At 58.6% G+C, this 19,789-nt stretch overlaps 2 protein-coding genes across 2 annotated transcripts; both read right to left on the bottom strand.

Annotated features, from left to right (window-relative positions):
• Positions 1-1,416: 1,416 nt before the first annotated feature.
• On the bottom strand, positions 1,417-2,912 carry ACKR1 (atypical chemokine receptor 1 (Duffy blood group)). Its single transcript, XM_047092971.1, has 2 exons — positions 2,842-2,912; positions 1,417-2,434 (listed from the first exon to the last, which is right to left on the bottom strand). Exons 1-2 carry the CDS (start codon positions 2,863-2,865, stop codon positions 1,439-1,441), a joined length of 1,020 nt encoding a protein of 339 aa, XP_046948927.1. The 5' UTR covers positions 2,866-2,912; the 3' UTR covers positions 1,417-1,438.
• Positions 2,913-6,504: 3,592 nt separating this feature from the next.
• Positions 6,505-19,137, bottom strand: CADM3 (cell adhesion molecule 3). The gene is made up of 10 exons (XM_047092619.1): positions 18,930-19,137; positions 18,118-18,219; positions 15,933-16,073; positions 15,294-15,446; positions 14,497-14,634; positions 14,008-14,178; positions 11,785-11,875; positions 11,220-11,389; positions 8,642-8,767; positions 6,505-6,784 (listed from the first exon to the last, which is right to left on the bottom strand). The coding sequence occupies exons 1-10, from the start codon at positions 19,135-19,137 to the stop codon at positions 6,666-6,668; spliced, it is 1,419 nt and encodes a 472-aa protein (XP_046948575.1). The 3' UTR covers positions 6,505-6,665.
• Between the last annotated feature and the right edge of the window lie 652 nt (positions 19,138-19,789).

The raw sequence follows: 19,789 nt of genomic DNA on the forward strand, positions 1-19,789 counted from the left end.
TCCTGCACTCTCCTATTTATCTCCGAGCCCGGAGAGTCCAGCAGAAACGGTGTAGGGGCAAACCAGGTTAGCCTGCGTCTTTAGGAAGCGGAAAGGCGGTATCCGGATTCAGACAGGTGGGGAAGGTACCCTCTCGAGTTTCCCCAGCTTTGAATTGGGTTGGAGGGAGAAACTCGTTTCTGTGTGTGGCATCTTGGGTAGAGGGTGAATTTGTTGGTGGCAGAAGTTGTTCTGCTTATCCAGTGGCTTCCGACCATGGCCCAAACTTGGAGGAAAAAGCCCCCAGGGTCAGGATCATGCAGCCGGGGGGGGGGGGGGGAGGTGGTATCTGGGGAAGAGGCTCCCAGGGCACCGGGGTGTGGTGTAGAAGGTGGAGGGAAAGATTTGTGGGACGAGAAAGGTTCATTTCAGGAGCCGGGGTTTGAAAGGGAAATTTGGGGGGTTCTCAGCAGAAGATGAGTCAGATCAGGCCCCTCCCTTTGAAGTGTCTCAACCTTCTGGACTTCTTGATGTTTCGTTCCCGCTACGCATCCCACACAGAAAAGACTCAGCACAGAAGCCGGGGGAAAGAAAACTCATTTGGGCAAGGACTGAGTCATAAATCCTGATTCCACGTCCTGAAAACCAGGACGGAGAGGGGGACAAAGTGGAAGGAAGGGTCTGAGAGAGGTCAGAGCTGGCACACAGGTGTGGGTGGTGCGGACACTGATGGGCAGGCGAGCCGCACGCGGACGAGTGGTAGCTCATGCCTGCACCCAGCATGGATGGGTCCCTACAGATAGAGACAGATGCACACCCACGTGAGCACACGCACGCACGCACGCACGCACTCGCACGGGGATTAGGGTCCTGCCGAGAAACAAACTTCAGAGAGATGATTCCTGGGAAGTGGCTTTGGGAATTCTCTCGAATGAATGTTCCCGGACTAAGTGAGGTCCCCCAGGATGCTTCTCTCCTCCTTGCCCACCACCCTGATCTCTAAGCAGAGCCAACAGGTGTCGGATAGAAGGCGGAGAGGAAGGCGGGACGAGCCAGCCAGGGTGGGGAGTCACGTTCTTGGCTCGCTTTCACTCTTCTCCGTTTTTCTCTCTCCGGGGCCTATGGTCTCTATCCCTGCTCTTCCGCAACAGTTTCTCTTCCTTCCTCATCTGCTAAGCCATCTCTTCGAGTTTTTTCAGGGGTAGCGGCTCCCCTCATTCTCTGGTGCCTCTTCTCCTTGCCTTTGAGATAGCAGTAGCCTCTAGAGAGAACATCTGTGCGCCCTGAGGGTGTTTGTACACTTTCTCCCCAGGCCAGCTAGAGAAACAGACGCTGGCCGGGAAGTCTGGTGTGAAATCCCTCCCTCTCTCCCTCTCCCTCTCCATTCTCCTTCCTCTCCTCTGCGTCCCCGGATAAAACGAGAAACCAGCAGCTCGGTAAAAGTAGCGTAGACTTTAATTCAGGTTGACAGGTGCGAAGGGAGCTGGGACTTGCCTCCCGGGGGGTCCAGATGAGAAGGCCGTCTTACCGAGAGAGGCAGGGAGGGCAGGGGCGTGCGGGTGGTCTGGTGGTAGAACAGGGCCAGGAGCAGGGGCGTGGCCACACCGTGGAGTATCGCCAGGGCCTCTGCCAGGTGCAGGAGCAGGTCCAGAGCCTGCTGGGCCAGACACGTCGGCAGTACCAAGGACTTGGACCTCACAAGAAAGTCCAAGCCCAGAGCCACCCCGTGAGGCCACCAGAAAACAAACCAGACCCACAGGACACTAACGCAGGGACCTGGCCACCTGCCCCACGCTTTCGTCAGCGCCTTGGTACCTAACAAGCCCAGTGGCAACAAGGTGAAGGCGGTAAGACTGGCCACCACGTGCAAAAGCGGCAGAAACCTGGGGCTCTTGTTGAAGCTCAGGGAGCAGAGTCCACGGGAGGTGTCACTGGCCAGCGTGACGGGCAGCCCCAGGAGAAGAGCCGCTCCCCAGAGTCCCACAGTGAGCCACAGGGTGATGCCCGCGACGTGGCCCACATCCAGTTTGGGGCCCAGGCAGGCGTGGCACCCAATCAGCAGAGCCTGGGCAAAGGCTGAGCCGTACCAGAGCAAGTGTGCCAGGCGGCACAGGGCCGTGCTCTGCACCCCGTTGAGCCCCGGGGCCAGGATGGGCACCACGATACTGAAGAGGGTGCTGCCCACGGCCAGCTGTACGAGGACCGGCCGCTCAGGGCAGACCCGCCAGCGGAAGAGAGGCCTGAGAAGCGCAAAGAGCACGGCTCCCCCCGCAAGGATGCCCAGGACGCTGGCGAGGACGAAGAAGGGCAGAGAGGAGTCGTCGAGCAGGGGGCAGGAGCGGCAGGGGGCGGCGGCTTCCACAATGCTGTAGTTGTAGTTCATGTCGTAGGAGTCATTAAACTCATCCCAAATATCTTCTCCCAAGGTGAACTTCGTAGCGTCCTCATCCGCCACCTGGAGGGCATCCCCCAAGGGGACAATCAGATCATCGGCTTACCCCACTGAAGAGTCCGGGGGAATGAGGGCAGGGAGAGGGGGACAGGTGGAGTGGAAGCAGGGGGGACAGTGGGAGAGGCCGGCACAGGGAGCCCCGGAGCCTGGGAGGGAGGGGCAGGGGAGGGGACCGGAGAGCACCGTAAGAGTCGGACGACGTCAGGGCCGGGGCGCCCGGGACCCGGCTGGAAGTGAGGACGATGATGGTGGGGGGGGGGCCCAGGAGACCAGAGTGGGAGGGAGAAGAAGGAAGAAGAGGGAGGGTGAGAGACGAGGAGAGAAGGAAAGGCGTATGAAGACCACCGAGGGGCAGACAGAAAGACGATGGGCCAAGAGGTGGGGGGCCGCGGGCCTGGCCCCACACTCACCCGGTGCTGCAGACAGTTCCCCATGGTGCCGCTGAGCTCAGAGCAGGCAGAGGCAAGGGCCGGGGACGTCCTGTCGGTGACTGTGGCTCCAAGATAAGTGCCAGGGACTAATGAAGGCCATCAGTTCTGGGCAGGGCCATGGGCCAGGCGGCGGGGGGGAGCGGGAAAGTCAGGAAGCCTTTGCCCCACGCCCATTGCCTGTCTCGGCCTCAGGCCCGCGGGGGGCACCAGCCCAGGGCTTCCTGTTTTGAGGTTGGATTCCGCCAGTGGGACCTGCACTCGGGAAAGGAAAAAGGTGGCGACCAGATAGTGGGTATTTTCCCACAGGTGGAAAGGGAGGTTGAGAAGCCAGGGGGCTTTCCAGCCAGGACGGATCCTTCAGGCACAAGGAAGGAAGAGAGGGCCAGGGGTTACGCGCAAGACAGAGATAAGAGGCGTGCTGGGAAAGTGGAGGGAAAGGACAGTCGATGACTCTCGCTGCTGCTCCATCCCCTTGAACTGGATCCAGGGCGACATGTTTGGGGGGGGGCGTGTCAGTGGGGCCTGGGGTTGGATCCTGGGGGCGCTCGCAGCCTGAGGGGCCCGTGCACCTGTCTGTGTGGGTGGCTGCGTGCCGTGTGCCGCGCGCACGGATCTGAGTGCTGGGTGTCAGGCAGGCGCCTGGCCGGTCCGGTGTGAGTAGGGGAAGGGCTGGGGGGCAGTTGCCCAGGCTGCACAATGAAGCTGCTTCGGGGAGCGACTGGGTGTCTGGCCACCTGTGGGCGCGGTGAATGCATTCTCCATGCAAGCACCACACACAGTGTGACGAGTCAGAGCAGCCCCTGGGGGAGGATGGGACGGCAGATTTTAAAATGCTGCCTATGGGGTAATCTCTGTTCATACTTCTGTGGGGGGCCGTCACGCCTCTGGAGCTGCTACACCGGGCTGGCGTCCTACCAAATGTGAAGTTCCTCGCAGGGCTGGGGGCTTCGACGGCTCTCGGGCTGGCAGAGGGAAAGCATTCGCTCTGCGGACGCGTCCCCCTGAGCCAACGCCTCTGTTCTTCCGCTGCCCCTTCCCCTCCGCCGCTTCTCACGGTCTCTGCTGTTTCGTTCCCCACCCCTGCATTTTACTCTCTCTTGGGTGGGGACGGGCCCGGACGTTGGGAGGGGGGAGTCACGGAGCATCGGAGTCAGAAGGGTGAGATAGGGGCCCGTTAGGTGACACTATTTCATTCCAAGAAAGCATGGGATGTTTTCACTCAGTTTCACCAGGTAGCTCTTTCTCATCTATATTGGGGTGCGTGCGGCCAGAGGGGGGGAAGCAAAGACACACGGTGGGGGGTCCCTCACACAGCTGGTCCCCATTCCCCCCAGGGTGCCAGCTCAGTTCAGGTTCAACGTGAGGGGGTTGGACAGTGGCTCTGGCGGGGGCTGGGGGGGGGTCTCTCCTGCAGTGGGGTTGACGGTGCCTCTGATTCCATCTCCTCCAGCACCGCCGGGCAGAGGGCAGCGGGGAGCAGTCCAGGGCCCCACCCCGCACACTCTGGAAGGCACGGACCCAGCCCAAGGGGGGCGAACACCCTTCTCTCCCTTGGAGAGTTCTGTTGTTTCCATCAGAGATGCCCTCGGGCGAGCGGCCCGGCAGGTGCAGGGGACACCGGCAGAAGCCCTTACACGCACACATCCCCACGGGGGCAAGGGCAGGAAGAAGGAGGCAGCCGGACGACACGGATAATCCAGATATATTGAGGGTGGCCCCTCTGAGATCAGCACAGGAGAGTTAGAAAGATTATAAAGATACACGGTCCCCTCCCTGCTCCCGTCCCCCCACCCCACAGACAGACACACACAGCACGACGGCCCCTCCCCCCGCCCCCCCGTACAAATATGGCTTCTGTGTAATATGGACAGAGTGGTTCAGCTCAAAGAGGAAAGGTCATTTTCCCAAAAGCGGGTGCTGGGAGACAGGGAGCCCACGGGCCTGGGGCCCTGGGCCGCCTTGCTGCTGTGAGGTCGGGGGCGCCCCGGCTCAGGCGGGGGTGCCTGTGGTGCCCGAGGGCCCTGACCAGCGGCTGGAAGATTCGCGAGGGCATTACCTGAACTGAGGGGGGTGTGGGCAGGCCTCAGGGAGGACGTGCTGGAGCGGGGAGCGGGGCCAAGGGGCTCTGGCTCGGAGGCAGGGCGCCCCCAGCAGGACAGGGAGGGCGCGCAACCTCATCTCCACGGCAACAGAGGAAGACAGAAAATCGAAGGCAGGGGTGGAGATGGGAAGGAGACGGGCTTCAGCCCCAGCGCCCGCTGAGCAGGGTAGCCACTACGCACGGGGCGGGGAGAGAAGTGACCGTGGCCATTCCAGGGTCAGTGCCGGGGACAGGCCTGAGGCGTGTGCATAGCAAAGGCTGTGGCACTGACTCCATGGCTCCGAGAAGGGAAATCGAGGCAGGGTTTGGGTGCTCCGTGTCTGAGGGAGAGGCGAGATGGGACAGCCGAGCAAAACACATTCTGGGACTGTTCTCTCCGCGACGGGCGGGCACCGAGGGTGGCCTGGGACGTGCGGGGATGCAGCGGCAGCCCAGGCGAGGGACACAGCCCGACCAGGGCTCCCCTGCCCCCGAAGCCCTTCCTTCGCGCGTCCTGCCGCCTCCCACCTGCCCGCCTGCCCCGGGGCCCTCTCTCTGTCTCTCTTTCACGCGCGCGCGCACGCACGCACACACACACACACGTGCACACACACAGACACAAGCACAGACACGACAACCACACACCCGCAGAGTTCACATTACTCCCCTCGTCTGGGCAGGAAACGGCTCAGTGCAGTGAAGCTCCTTTTAGTATTTTTGTTGTTATGTCTGCCTGGCTGCTGAGGGAACGGGAAGGGGTGCAGGCGGCACAAGCCGGGGAGGAGTGGTTGCCGAGCGATGCCACGGAGGAGTGGTTGCCGAGCGACAGTCAGGGCTCGGGGCTCGGGTCAGCGCGAGGGGCCCAGGGGCCCGGAGCGGCGCCGCTCCCACAGCTGCCGGAGCCGGGAGGGGACAGCCTTCCTCTGCGCCGCCCCCGAGGGGCCCGGCTTCCCCGGCCGTGGAGGGGGCCCAGGGGTCCACGCCGTCTCTGCCATCCTTCCTCTGCCTCGGCGAGGTCCTCTGCCAGGACCCACGCCTCCTCGCGGGGGCCTGCATCCGCCCCGGGGCGAGGCCCGGGTCCCTGCCTGGCTGCCTGCCACCTGCAGGTCACGCCTCCTCGGGACCCCCCCCCCCCACCGCTCGCCCCTCTCCCGCGGTGGTGGAGGAGGGGGGAGGCGACGGGGCGGCGCCTGGTTCCCTGTCCCCAGCTCGGGGTGTGCGGCTGGCCAGCAGAGGGAGGGCCCCCTGCGGCTTCCGCCCACCACCTCCCCATCCCCTCCCCGGAGAAAGCCAGGTGGAGGACGCGGGGCTGGAGAGGGCACCCCCCCCCCCCACCAGCCCGGCTCAGATCCTGTCCTTACGCCTCCGCCTTCGCCCTCCTCCTAACACTCAGGGCCTTTAGCTTTCCTCACCCCGGGGCCCCTGCCCCTCCAGCCTGGAGACGGATTTGATTTGGGATTGTTATAAAAATAATAATAACCCAAACGCAGAGAAGCCACGGAAAGGGCTGAGGGCAACCCTCCCTCCCCCCCGCCCTCCTCCCTCCCCATTCCAAACCGAGTACAAAACCGCACCCAAAGCAGACATTCTGTACAGGGGGGTGGGGGGGCCGGGGAGCAAGCGGGAGGGGCGGCCCTGGGGTCGCTCTGTACAAGTCCAGGTTGGCGATGGCCCCGGCAGTCCCCGCGGGGCCCCTGGGGGCGTAGGAGGTGGCTGGGCGCCTCTAGATGAAATACTCCTTCTTGTCATCCCCGCCCGACTGCCCGCCTTCTGCGTTGATGATGGCTGTGTCTGCATCTGGGGCGTCATCCGAGCCTTTGGCCTCGTGTGTCAGGTAGGTTCCTGGGGAGAGGCAGTTTCCACACCTCTGAAGCCCCCTGCCCCGGCCTCGCCCACCCACCGCACCTGCTCCTAGAGCCTTCTTCCCCGCCCCACCCAGTTTGCATCTTGCTGTCAACATCCATCACCTGACCGCGCCCCCACGAATTAATGAATGCTAACCTTAATTAGAATCTCATTTATAATACAGGCAAAAAAGCGTGCGTGTTAGTGCATGCACGTGTACGTATGTACACATGCGTGTGTGCATGTGAGTATGTGTGTGTACATGTGTATAGGTGCGTGTGTATGTGTGCCTGCATGCATGCGTGTGCACGCGAGTATATGTGTGCACGTGTGTATGCGTGTATGCATGTGCACGCATGTCTGCACATGTGTGCTCAAGCGTGCGTGCACCTGTGTATGTGAGTACGCATGTATGTACACGTGCGTGCCTGTGTATGTGTGCATGTGTGTGTATGTGTGTGCACCCGCATGTGTATTGTGTACCTGTATGTGTATGTGTGCATGTGTGTGTGCACATGTGTGCATAAGCATGTATGTGTGCACATCCTGTGTGCATGTGTGTACACCTGCATGTGGAACGTGTACCTGTGTGTGTCTGCATGTGTGCATAATCATGTATGTGTGCACATCCTGTGTGCATGTGTATGTGTGTACCTGTGTGTATACGTGTGTGTGTGCACCAGCATGTGGAACGTGTACCTGTATGTGTGTGTCTGCATGTGTGCATAATCATGTATGTGTGCACATCCTGTGTGCATGTGTATGTGTGTACCTGTGTGTATATGTGTGTGTGTGTACCTGCATGTGGAACGTGTACCTGTATGTGTATGTGTGCCTGTGTGTGTGTCTGCACATGTGTGCATAATCATGTATATATGCACATCCTGTGTGCATGTGTGTGTGTACCTGTGTGTATGTGTGTGTGTGCATCTGCATGTGGAACGTGTACCTGTATGTGTGTGTCTGCATGTGTGCATAATCATGTATGTGTGCACATCCTGTGTGCACCTGTGTATATGTGTGTGTGTGTGCACCTGCATGTGGAACGTGTACCTGTATGTGTATGTGTGCATGTGTGTGTGTGCACATGTGTGCATAAGCATGTGTGTGTGCACATCCTGTGTGCATGTGTGTGTGTACCTGTGTGTGTGTGTGCACCTGCATGTGGAACGTGTACCTGTATGTGTACGTGTGCATGTGTGTGTGCACATGTGTGCATAAGCATGTATGTGTGCACATCCTGTGTGCATGTGTGTGTGCACCTGTGTGTATGTGTGTGTGTGCACCTGCATGTGGAACGTGTACCTGTATGTGTATGTGTGCATGTGTATGTGTGTACCTGTGAGGACACGCGTGTGCACACACACACCCTAGATGGGGACAGGGAAACTGCAGCTCAGCCCCTCAGCAGGCAGCCGAGATCCGGGTCCGCCCAAGCACTGGGCTGCTGGCTACAGCAGTTGCAGAGGGGAGCGCCTGAGAGGAGGGTCTGCGGGCACGGATAAGGGGAGGCGGGAAGAGATGGTGTGGGGACAAGGCGCCCCGGAATCAGAGGACAGGTAGATGAGAAGGCAGGAAAGCGCAGGACAGGATGGGACAGAGCGGCAGTTCGGGCTGGTCTCTGCCTTCAAGCAGGAGACCCTGGAGGCAGAGCGGCGTGGGAGCAGCAGCTGGCTGAGTGGGAAGATCACCGAGGGATCGGGCTCTACTGCGGGGTTGGTGGCGCTCAGTCATCGCAGGGCTGGCGGCCTCCTTTCTCCTCTCACACTCCAAGGGGCCACTGAGTCTCCAAAGGCCTGCCCCCAGCCCCCTGCTGCCTCCCCGCCTGCCCCCCAGCCCCCTGCTGCCTCTGACCTTTGTGCCGGATCAAGTAGTGGCCCAGGAAGATAAGCAGGATGAGAAGCAGGAAGACGATGAAAGCCACGATCCCACCAATGATGGCGTGGTAGGTGCTGGACGACGAGGGCACTGGGCTGGGGTCTGCAGGGAGGGGACGCACACAGTCAGACCTGGGAAGAGCCCTTGTCTTAGAGCCTCTCCGGCCATGGGTATCGTACACAGCACAGGACACGGGCCGACATCAGGAGAATGGAGCGCGTCACACGGCAGAGGGGATAAGCCTTATTTGGTACCCTTGTCTGGAACGCAGTAATTATAAAACAAATTATGTCTTCACGAATAAGCTGATAAATCTGCTCACACTCAACCCTTTAAATTGTGTCCGTGGCGCCGAGGCTTTGGTCCAAGTAGCTTTAACATTTCCATCATTTCTCGTTCTCTCTCTTGCTTCGACTTTCAGCGGGTATCAGAGTATTCCTTCCCTGTCATCATGCCCTCTTCCCCTCCTGACTGCTTGATGTCCAGACCTGGCTTCTGTCGGGGGGCTTCCCAGTCCGTTCACCTATTGCCCTGAGACCAGATCGAGGAGGTCTGTCTGGTGGACAAAGCCAAGAACTGGGAACTCTGGTAGCACCTTACAGAAGGCGATGCTGTGTAATGACCAGTGCTCCCTCTTTGCGGAGAAGTTTGGGGTTCCAGCTACATCCCAGTCCTCCAGCATGTCTCATCTGGGAGGTCTGGGACTCCAGCCTCACATCCCAGCATCCAGAGGTTTATGGGAAAGGCAAAGAGACCTTCCTTCATGGATGGCCCCCAGTGCTTTCCTCCCACGGTGGCCCACGTCTCCGCCATCAGATTAGAGAAACCGCCCTCCACTGCAGCATTTACAGGGGACAGATCCTCAGAGCACAGCCTGGGCCACAGGCATGCCAAGGACAGCACCAGCTTAGTCCAAGTCCCAAATATCTGAGGAGACGGTGCCCAGGCCCAGGGCATAGGCGGGACGTGTCCAAAATTGCATTAGCCGTAGATATAACTCCTCCACCCATGGGAGAGCCACTGTTTTCCCACAGACTCTGCTTGCGTCTTGAGGCCTCGCTGACTCCTTATGTATTTTGTCTTTCCTACCATGTCTCCTCAGGCTTGACTGGGCAGCTTTTTGGTCCCTTGCCTGTCTACGCTTAATTTGAAACGAAAACATTTACGCTCTGGCTTTTTGGTGTTTTTTTTTTTTTTTTTTTCTGCTCTGCTTGGGAGGGAGGGAGAGGATGGGCCTTGGGGCTCCATGACATGATGGGGTGGGTGTGAGGGTGTTAAGGCGGAAGAAAAGGAGAGAGGTTACCCCCGTCTTTCTCCCAAGCAGTAGGTGATACGGTCCACATTAAAAATAATAATAATCCTGGATCATTGTTCCAGGGGCTATGGAAGTGGGAATCTCTTAGATAAACACAGCTTCCCACGGCCATCAGTTTCAGATCCCTGTCTCTAGGTAGAAGTCCATTTCTTCCTTCCAGGCTGGTGGCGTCAGGACTGCTTAGGATCCTCCTGGAGGAAAATGCAGGACCCCCTCCTACCACCAGGTGTCAGCACCGAAGCAGGCATGTCAGACGGACCGCTGGTGGGGGTGGGACCAGCAGGAGACCAACCACAGGGGCGCCAGAACTTTCTCTCACTGCCAGTGCCATCAGAGTTGGCTGCCGGAGCTCTGGGGGACAACACTGGACCTCAGCCTTGCTGCTGGCATCCTACAAGAGCTCTGTCGTGCGGAGGCAGCTCCCACATGCTGAGGTCTGCCCATGGAGCCAGGATCACCCCATCTACACAAACATCCTCGTCCCAAGGTCTCAGGTCTCTTATCTATGGGAGCCTCAACTGCCATCACCTCGCTGATTTAACGGGCATTTCCAATAAGGGAGTCCCTGCTGTTCCCCCGACAGCGGATCTCCCCTATTCTCAGGAAAGGCTTGTGAGGTTTCCTGGCGGGACCCCACTGCCATTGGGTTCTTCCAGACTTCTGCCAACTCTCCAGTAAAAGGACCTCTGTGCTAGCCTGTCACTCCTCCTGAAGCTGGGTTTTGTGGTCACACCTTCGGGGAGAACTTCAGAGAAGAAGCGTCACTAGCGTCTCTGGAAGACAGGGCGTCAGAGGAAATGCCCTGTGCCTCAGCCGAGTACAAGCGGATCTCTGTGTTCTGCCTCGACCCACTCTGCTGTGGCCAAGGTCTGCAGGGAGGAGTGCAGCGGCACGCCTCCCATACTGGTCACGGGAGAGGCAGTCCGCTGGACAGGGAAACCCCCACAGCTGCCCCGGAGAGACTCTGGGGCCTCTGCCAGAGTGGGTGTAGGGGTGCGGGGAGGGGGAGCGCAGGGGTGCAATGACGGCATCATGTGGGCCGCCAGTGCTAACCAGAGGCAGACCAGAGCCCGCTATTGTGTTGATTGTCCCGTATTACACATTCCAGAGTGGACCCAGAGACCGAGGCCCAGGCCCTCCCATGGCAGGCTCCTGTCCACTCACTTGGCCCCATGTATGGCGAGGGGCGCTCTCAGGAGATGGAGAGGCAGAGTGCGGGGTGGACGGAGCGGGGCTCACCGTTCACGTTGAGCGTGTAGTAGGCCTTGTAGCTGCCCATGTTGCTGGTGGCCGTGCAGCCGTAGGTCCCGCTGTCGCTCTTGTTGAGGAAGGGGAAGATCAGGGCACTCTCCTGGGTCATCTTTAGCGGGGGCACACTGCCTTCCTTCTCCCACAGGTACTGCTGGGGGCTGTGGAGGCAGAGAAATCACACGTGTTAGGGGGAGAGCAGGCCGGGGGGACAGAAGGGGAACAAAAACAATAACTGGGCAAAGGAAGTCAAGGACAGTTTGACGAAGGCTCAAGGAGTTACAGGAGCCACAGACACGAGCTGCTCGGAGGGAGGGCTCGATTTGAGGATGAAGGAGATTTTCTAACTTGTGTCTGGCTGTGGCTTGGTGCCCCTGGGGACCTCGGGGACAGCCGGGGGTGACCTTTTCCGCTGCTTTGTAAGAGAAACAGTCAGAGGATGGATGGTGCTGGACAGGGGAGCAACGGTAGGAGGGAGACGGGGACACTCTAAGGGCAGATCACAGTCTGAGGTACAGAGGTGTGGCAGGGGCAGGAAGAAAGTGGATCTTCTTACACGGGATTTCCGCGACCCTCACAGTGAAGCAACAGCTTCTGGCCCTCGCGGGGATGCGGAGGGTCTGGCCTAATCTTCGCCGTTGGTGTGTCTGTGGAGAAGGAAGTGATGTCAGGGCAAAACTGTCCCAGCGTCCAGGAGAGGGCCGCCACCGCACCGTCACCAAGCCGTGTATGACAGCCTTTACCCCTCAGGAGCCTACGGGACCAGGGACGGGGCCTCCGCCCTTTGCCTCTTGCGAGCCAAGTCCACTGTCGCTACTGAACGTGCGTGAGATTCGCACTGCAAACTCGTAGAGGTAGGATTTCTGAAGGTCTGTGCTTGGTGGGACCCGAAGGGGCATCCTAACAGGGAGCTGAGGAGGGTTCACGGGTGCACCTGTGCCCAGCACATAAATGGGACGTAATCCACATTTCTGACAGACCGGCGAACTTGAACTTGGTCATTTATTGAGCTCACAATCGCTCAATCCTCTCTGCTCTGCACGGGAGTTTAAGCCGGGAGTGACACTTGCACACAGAGCATCATTTTTAGTGGTCAGCCCAAAAGTGAAGGAAGAGCTTTGCAACAACAAGAGACAGGGGTCATATTTTGGCTGCAAAAAGGCACTGACACGATATAGATGGGCTCTGTGACGGAATAATGGCATCTGCCACTGGCACCATCGGGCTGCTAGCATGCTAGGTCCAGATGGCCTCACAGAACAATGCCAACCAGATGCCGGTTTAGAACAACAGATAAAGAGGCCAAGCTTCCCCTGAGGACAGAGCCAATCTTAACACCCAGCTAATGGACGTGTTTCCATCAGATCAAACAGGACAAAAAGAACCAGGCCAGATGAGAGAATGGGGGTTCCAGGGTCCCACAACCACAGGAAAGTCTAGCACAGTGCCTGGGGTATAGCATTTGTTGACTGACTGCTGATCGCAGTTGGGCCTAGAGGGAGTCAGTGCCAGATGGCCTGCTACCTAATAGAGAAGTCTTTGGGGTTCAGACAGGGGAGGGCCCTCGGAGCCCTGGACAGGGACCAGGGCCTGGGGGAAACGACCCCAAGGCCAGGGGTCCCCACGCTCATAACTAATGAGCAGAGAGGCACCTCACAGCGATATAGAAGTTTACAAAGTTCTTTCATATATTTTCCCCTCGATCCTCACGTTAATTCCGTGAAGTAAGGGGAAAAGCCACTGAGAGGTGGCGAGCTTTGGTGAAAGACACACAGCCAGTCACTGGTGGCACCACAGCTGGGATCCGGGCCAGCTGCCTCCAGCTTGCGAGTCTGCCCAACGGAAGTGACGTCACCCCAAACCTGCCTCACGTTCAGCAATGGGCTTCAGCAATGGGTCTAGCAATTAGTTTGAAGAGCACCGATGCCGGTCCTGGATCTTCCATAAAAAAGATGAGGCACTGGAATTATTTTAGGAAGATGGCCCGCCTCTAGGTAAGTTAGGACAAGAGTAATTCTCTGTCTTCTGCTTTTGCACTTCCTTTCGTCTTAGTTCCTCCCACTCGGAAAAGTTCCAAATCTCCTGAGGTGAGGGTGGATGTGCCCTGTCCGTACTCAAGGCAGATTCCACAGAGAGATGGGGACCCGTGGAAAGGTTCAGGGTAGTGACTGTGAATCCCAAGAACACCACAGCTGGGGCAGACGGGAAGGACCGCCAGGAAAATCTGGGAAATCACAGTATGTTGGTCTAAGAAGGGGCCTCGGTGACCGCCATGTTCATTTTCTCATGTTACAAATAAAGAGTCAAGCTCAACGGGGTAAAGCTATTTCCTCAACCCCCATGACCTGGAAGTGGGGGAGGGCAGACTAGAACCTGCATCTTCTGACTCCTGACTCGTCACACGTACACCACAGTTTACAATCTGGCCGCATAAGCCTGGCCTAGATCGGGGCTTGGTAAACTTGCCCTTTGGGCCAAATCCTGCCAGCTCCGTGTTTTTGTAAATAAAGTTTTATTGGAACACACCCACGCTACTTTGTTTACATACCATTTACGGCTGTTTTCCTGCAGCAACGGCAGAGTGAATTAGTTAAGACCACGCGGCCCCCAGAGCCTAACATGTTTGCTCTTGGGCCCTTTACGGGACAGCTTGCCCGCCCTTGGCCTCGTGCTGTCACCTCGTGCTGTCATCTCCTCACTTACCTGTGCCCACCTCGCTTTCCTTTCCCCACCCCCAGCTCATACCTGACCCCGTTCCACCCACAAGCCCACAACATACATAGAACCTCGATGCGCTGAGAGGTGGATCTGTCAGCCCCCTTTAGAGATTCGTGGTTCACAGAGCATACGATGTCCGCCCCGTCATCGTCCCGGGAAACCTGGAAGGTCACTGAGCTGCTCACGGTGAAGGTTTTTCCGTTGGGATCTTCCTGGACGCGGGTTGGTTCCCCTGGAGTGCAGAACAGACACGCACACGCGCACACACGGGCGCAGAGTGAGCCCTGACGCACAGATACAGCGCGGGCCCCACGGGAGACATACAGATGGTGAGTCTCAACTTAGACACACTTAGAGAGTTGTGAAATGGTTATGTACACACAGGGAGAACGTAGCCCTAACACACACATACACACACACGAGTGTGCACGGAATATCTGTCCTTCTCCTCCTGCGGATGTGCACACACACAGACACGGAGACACGCACGCCTCTCTTCCTCCCCCGCCCGGCCACCCCCTCCTGAACCCCAAAGCAGGGGGGGTCTTACCGTGGAGCTCTTGGTCACCTTTCCTCCAGGTCAGCTGGGCTGCAGGCTTGCTTCCAGAAGACTGACAGTTTAGGGTGGTTGTTTCTTTTTCCCGTAATGATGACTTATAGCCAGAGATTATGGGCTTCTGTGGGATTCCTGCCATGGAGCGGGAGGGGGGGGGATGGCCAAGATAGGAAGGAGAGGCACCCTCAGGTGACCTCAGCTCTCCCTGCAGAGATGGCCTCTCTGAGGGTCAGGATACCTGGGTCCTGCTTTGGTGTAGAGTGGGTAGAAGACTAGAGAAATCATGTTCGTCTCTGGCCTCCTCCCTAAGGACCAGTAGGGAAGGTGCGATGCGTGACCTGACACCCCACCGCGCGGCTGGGTGGCTAAAGAGTTGGTGGGAAGCTCCAGGGGGGAGAGAAGGAGATGGAAACATAGGACCCGGAGAAGAGCACGTAAGCAGCTGCGGTTACTTGGACATTATAATCACGCGCAGCAAGCACTTCCCCCGTTTCCCTCCTCCGGTCTTGGGAGGCACGTGGAATGGATGTTAGCATCTGTGTGTCGTAGGTTAGGAGATTCAGGCTCAGAGAGGGTAAGGGGTTTCCCCCAGAGCAAACAGTAAGTAGAGGAGAAAGGGCTAGATAGAACCCAGAGCGCTTTGCATTTCCTTCCGTGGCAAAGGAAGCACGGACTGAACTTCTCCCCGATGCTTGGAGACCTGGCCTGGCCCCTGGCTGCCTCAGGGGCTCACCTAGGAGCTGGGTTTGCCAGGCAGCGTGCTGAGGAGCCCCTGGGGTGGGGAGCCTCACCGAGCACGGTGACGAGGGACTTGGCGGTCCTCACGGGCATGGTGAAGATGGAACAGGTGTACTCGCCCTCGTCCGCCAGCGCCACGTTGCTGATGCTGATGCTGAGCTCGTGCGGAGTAGATCTGACCAGCTGGATCCGATTGTCACGGAGGGCTGGGGAAATTGGCAGAAAGGGGGCGGGGCTTTCACTGGCACCTGTCATGCTCACCTCCCAGTCCCAGGCTAGCGTCTTGGGGAGAAGGGGTCTAGTGTGGTCGAGGGCAGGGGACACGGCTCCAGGGACTGAGCCGCCCTTATGTCCCAGCCACTTTGCTGAGCCGCCGGGGACAGCGGCCTCAGGGACGCTCAGAACAGTAGACTTGGATCTTGTGGGCTTCCCCGTCAAGTCCGTGGGGGCAACTCTGACACCAGCTAAATCTTAGGGCTCCTCTGGGGTGTAGCCACGCCGGGACCCTGTAGGACCATGCACGGCTCAGGTCAGAGCTGTGATGCCGAGATTTCTCTGGAGTCCGTTGAAGAGCCCAGTGTGCTTTCCTGGTGCTCAGCCTCTGGACCGCAGGTGCTCCTGCCCCAGCCCACAGTACCCCTCCCCCTCCCCCCCCCCCGCCTTCCCCGGAGACAGGAAACTTGGGACACTACCTCTCTTCTCCCCAAAGTAGAGAGTCTGCTGGGCCGGGTTAGACCACTGCAGGGATGAGTCCTCATGATCCTTCACTTGGCACTTGAGCACGACGGTGCCACCAGCCACCACTGTCTCATCAGACGTCCAGGGCTGGCTATCTGCAGGAGCACCAGAGGGTTAGCCTCGTGGGGAAGCCCTGCCCCGCCACCCACTTCTGGGCCACAGTACCACCTCCTCTAACCCAGACCGTCCAAGGCCCAGGCGTCTGCGTTCTCTGAAGGCGTTGTTGTGGGGCGGGGGGGAAGGAACAGAGGTGGCGGGGAAGGGGAGACAGACCTTATTTCCTCTTGCTTGCAATCCACAGAGAAACAGTCACCTGTTGGATGTTTGCTGAGTGAACGGACAGGGCCACGGCATTTAGAGGAATAGAGGCGCCCAAATCTACACACAGCACTGTGCACGTCTCTTTCCTGAGAGACGGCACTTCGAAAGCACGCACACGCACCTGCCTTCCAGGCTCTCCCTTCCTGCCTCCGGCTGCAGGTGAGAGCGAGGACAGGAGAGGTGCTTGGGACGAATAACCCCGAAACTAAAAGTGAGGAGGGGCCAAGCCAGCCTCGGGTCCCCCATTCGTTGACATAAGAGGGAGCTGAGAAAACTGTGCAAGAAGTAACAAAAAAGATTCAACAAAACAGAAGAACCGAAACGTTTTGGCACAGACTTTGCCCCTCCTCCCACCGTAGCTTCCTTGCATCGGTAACTCACATTTCTTCCAGGGTCAGGACGACCCGCCTCTCAACACACAAACCCGAATCACCCCCCACCCCGTGTTATTTTAAAGAGTAAAGGATTAAAATTTTCCCTTCCGTGTGATGGCAACGCTTTCTCACCCCTCTCTAGTCAAATTGAACAACAACAGAAAGGACGAATAAGGTATCGGATGGATGGGCCATTTGACTCCCAAATGTGCCTTCTAGTTGGCTTCGCCCGGCCCCCTCCCCGCGTGACACTCGCTTCCTCCTCCACCCACCGTGGTTCCGTGTTCCCCTCGGCGTGGATTCTGCTCCCAGGGTGGATTCCCTCGTCTCCGGGACTTTCTGTGACCCCCATGGCAGTGACCCCCACAGAACTAAAATAAACAACGCCTTCCAGCTCTGATTCCCAAGCCTCTGTGGCATCTCTTCTGTGGCACTCACCTAGTTAACCAGCACCATTCTTCTCTGACTAGGAGGCCAAGAGACTTACTTCCTCCAGTCCCTGATTGAGTAACTTTAAACAATCCCCATGTTCCCTACGGCGCTGACCTTACCCCTGCCCTGTCTGGTATTCCTTTCTTTTTTGGCTACCGGAGCTCCATTTCCAAGAAATGCATAATGAATGCTGCTCGCAGAGAAGGGGCCCCTGAGGAGTCAAGGTGGCCTGTGCTGGGGTTGACAACAGGAATCCTACTCCGGAGGGGCTGTCTACACACGGGAGCACAAAGTCTGGCCGCTGGTTTTCGTGTTTGGAATCGTAACAGAACTGAGGGGGATCTTACGGGATCACGGAATCCGATTCCCTCATTTTACGGATGTAGACAATGAGGCAATGGAGGTGGGGTGATTGCCTACGAGCATTCTAGAATCAGTGATTCCAGGTGGGACTGGAACTCGGTCTGACTCTCTCAGTGCAAGTGGCCTTTCCGTTGGAATGCTCCTCAAGTAACCACCTAACTTGAATCTTAAAACTACGATTTTTAAGATTAGTGAGCCAGAAACGGAGCTGGTGGAGTAAACTGGGACGTGATTTATCCCTGAAATATCCGAACGAAAAGGGCTGGGAGACCTTTCATTTACTGCCAGCCGTATACCAAGTTTTGACGTGTAATCCTGTTCTCCCTGGGTCCCTTTGAAGAATGCTACCTCGGTTGTGTCTTCCAGAGCCTGTTTATCCTGAGTAATACACGCCTCCTGGCGTCATTTTATTTTTGGAAAAAGGTGTAGAGATGCAGAGGTCTCTGTACTGGAGTGAGGGAAGAGGCGTAGGCGCGAGAGGGGTCGGTGGTGTGGAACTAAGAGCTAAAATGTCAGATGGAGGGGAGAAGGCGCTGTGCGGTAATGAGGGGAGTGGGGACAGAGGGCAGAGGCAGCATGAGTGGGAGATGATGTGAGGATGTGGTGGAGGGAACCGAGGGACATCGTGACGAGGGGCCTGGATTCTCACCTTGACTGGCCAGCATGTCAGGGCTGCTCCAGACTGTGGAGCTGATTGCCTCGCCGAGTGGAGCCAGAGTTCCCAGCTCCAAATCCTGCTCCTGCCAGTAGCCTGGGGAGAGAATCTCCATCAAGGATGAGCCCTACATACTGGCTGCTGCCCTCGGGACACTTGGGTTGCTGGGGGTGGGGAGAGGACAGGCCCCTCTGGAAAGCGGGCTCTCCCGGGATCCCTTCTGAGGAAGCGAGTGAGGTCTTCCTCCGGGAGGCGGAGGATTTGCCAGGAGGGTGCGAAGTGTCACCAGTCAGCCATATAATGTCAGAGCCCAAGGAGATCTGAAAGATCCTCTGGTCCGGTTCTCCCACTCTGCAGGTGAGGACAAGGGAGCCCACAGCGGTGAAAACTCACTCGGTGAGGGCCATGCCAGCAAATGAAAGACTGTTCATTCCTTAGCCAGGATTCTTTCTGCTACACCACAACAGCAGGTTTAATAATCAGGAAATACTTTCACTCTTCATCCTTTTAATAAACCTGTGAAACACACCCGCTGGTCTTATCATTCCTGTAATGCAGCGCGGACGCAGAATGCAGTGATTTGCCCAAGGTCACACGAGCCGAAGGACACAGACTGGAAGTGAAATGCCGGATCCCAAGCCCAGAGCTCTGTTACTTTCCAGCTGGGGCCCCTCCCAGTGCAGACGGGGCCGCGCTGGGCTGGAGGCCGCCACCTGCTGTATCAGGTGCGCAGCTCGCCGTGTTCCTCCTGCCCCGCCCCCTGCCCGCTGGGTCTCCCGGACCCTGCTCCCTGCCCGCCCCGGCACAAACCCCAGGGCCCGAGTCGCCGCCTCTCTTCCCGGCCGGCGGCCCCTGGACCCGCCGCACGAGCGCTGCACAGAGCCCGCGGGGCCTGCGTCCCCGGCGCCGCCTGAAGAGGCGGAGGGACAAAGGAACCCGCCACGCGAACCGGCCCGAGTCTCCCGCCACAAGCCACAAGCAGCCAATCAGGGACGCAAAGCGCGGTGACGTCATCGGCTGCCGAGCAGAGTCGGGAGCGGCGGCGCGTCCCGGGCCGGGAGTCGCGGGAACTTCTCGGGCGGCGCGGGCGCCCGCCCGGCCACCAGAAGGGGCACCGCAGCCCGGGGATGCGGGGCGGGGGTGGGGGCCCAGCCCGAGAAAGAGGCCTGAAGAGAGGGGACAGGACGAGGTGGGGAAGTGCGAGGTCCGAAGGAAAGGGGAGAAGGGACTGGGGCGGGAGGAGGAGGAGGGGAGGAGGGGAGGGGAGGGGAGGGGAGGCTAGGGGGAGAAACTGGGCTAGGACCCCGAGAGAGAGCTTCAGAGGGTCACCACCGGCCTCCCCGGACCCCACACACGTCCTCCAGGAGATCGGAGAAAAGACTCTCCTCCAGCAGGAGAAGCGTTCAGGATTGGGAGGGGGGAGTACAGAAGACAGGAAACCTGGGACCCTTAGCGAGAAGCAGGCAGCAAAGGGGGCGCGCAAAGTGCTGGTGAAGAGAGGCTAGAAGGCTGAGGGTGCCCGAAGGAGAGGTGGCCGCTCAGGGGCCCTGAGAAGCAGCGGCGACTCCGCCGCCTTGCGTGAACATCGAGGCTGCAGACACCCTGACGCTGGTGAGTGTTTCCTCTTTATTTTCCAGGTTGCGTGTTTGTGGGCGCTTGGACACAC

The sequence above is a fragment of the Lynx rufus genome, unplaced genomic scaffold, assembly GCF_022079265.1.
Source record: "Lynx rufus isolate CCGP_SWC_20201006 ecotype Redwood Valley unplaced genomic scaffold, mLynRuf1.p SCAF_31, whole genome shotgun sequence".
Lineage (NCBI taxonomy): Eukaryota > Metazoa > Chordata > Mammalia > Carnivora > Felidae > Lynx > Lynx rufus.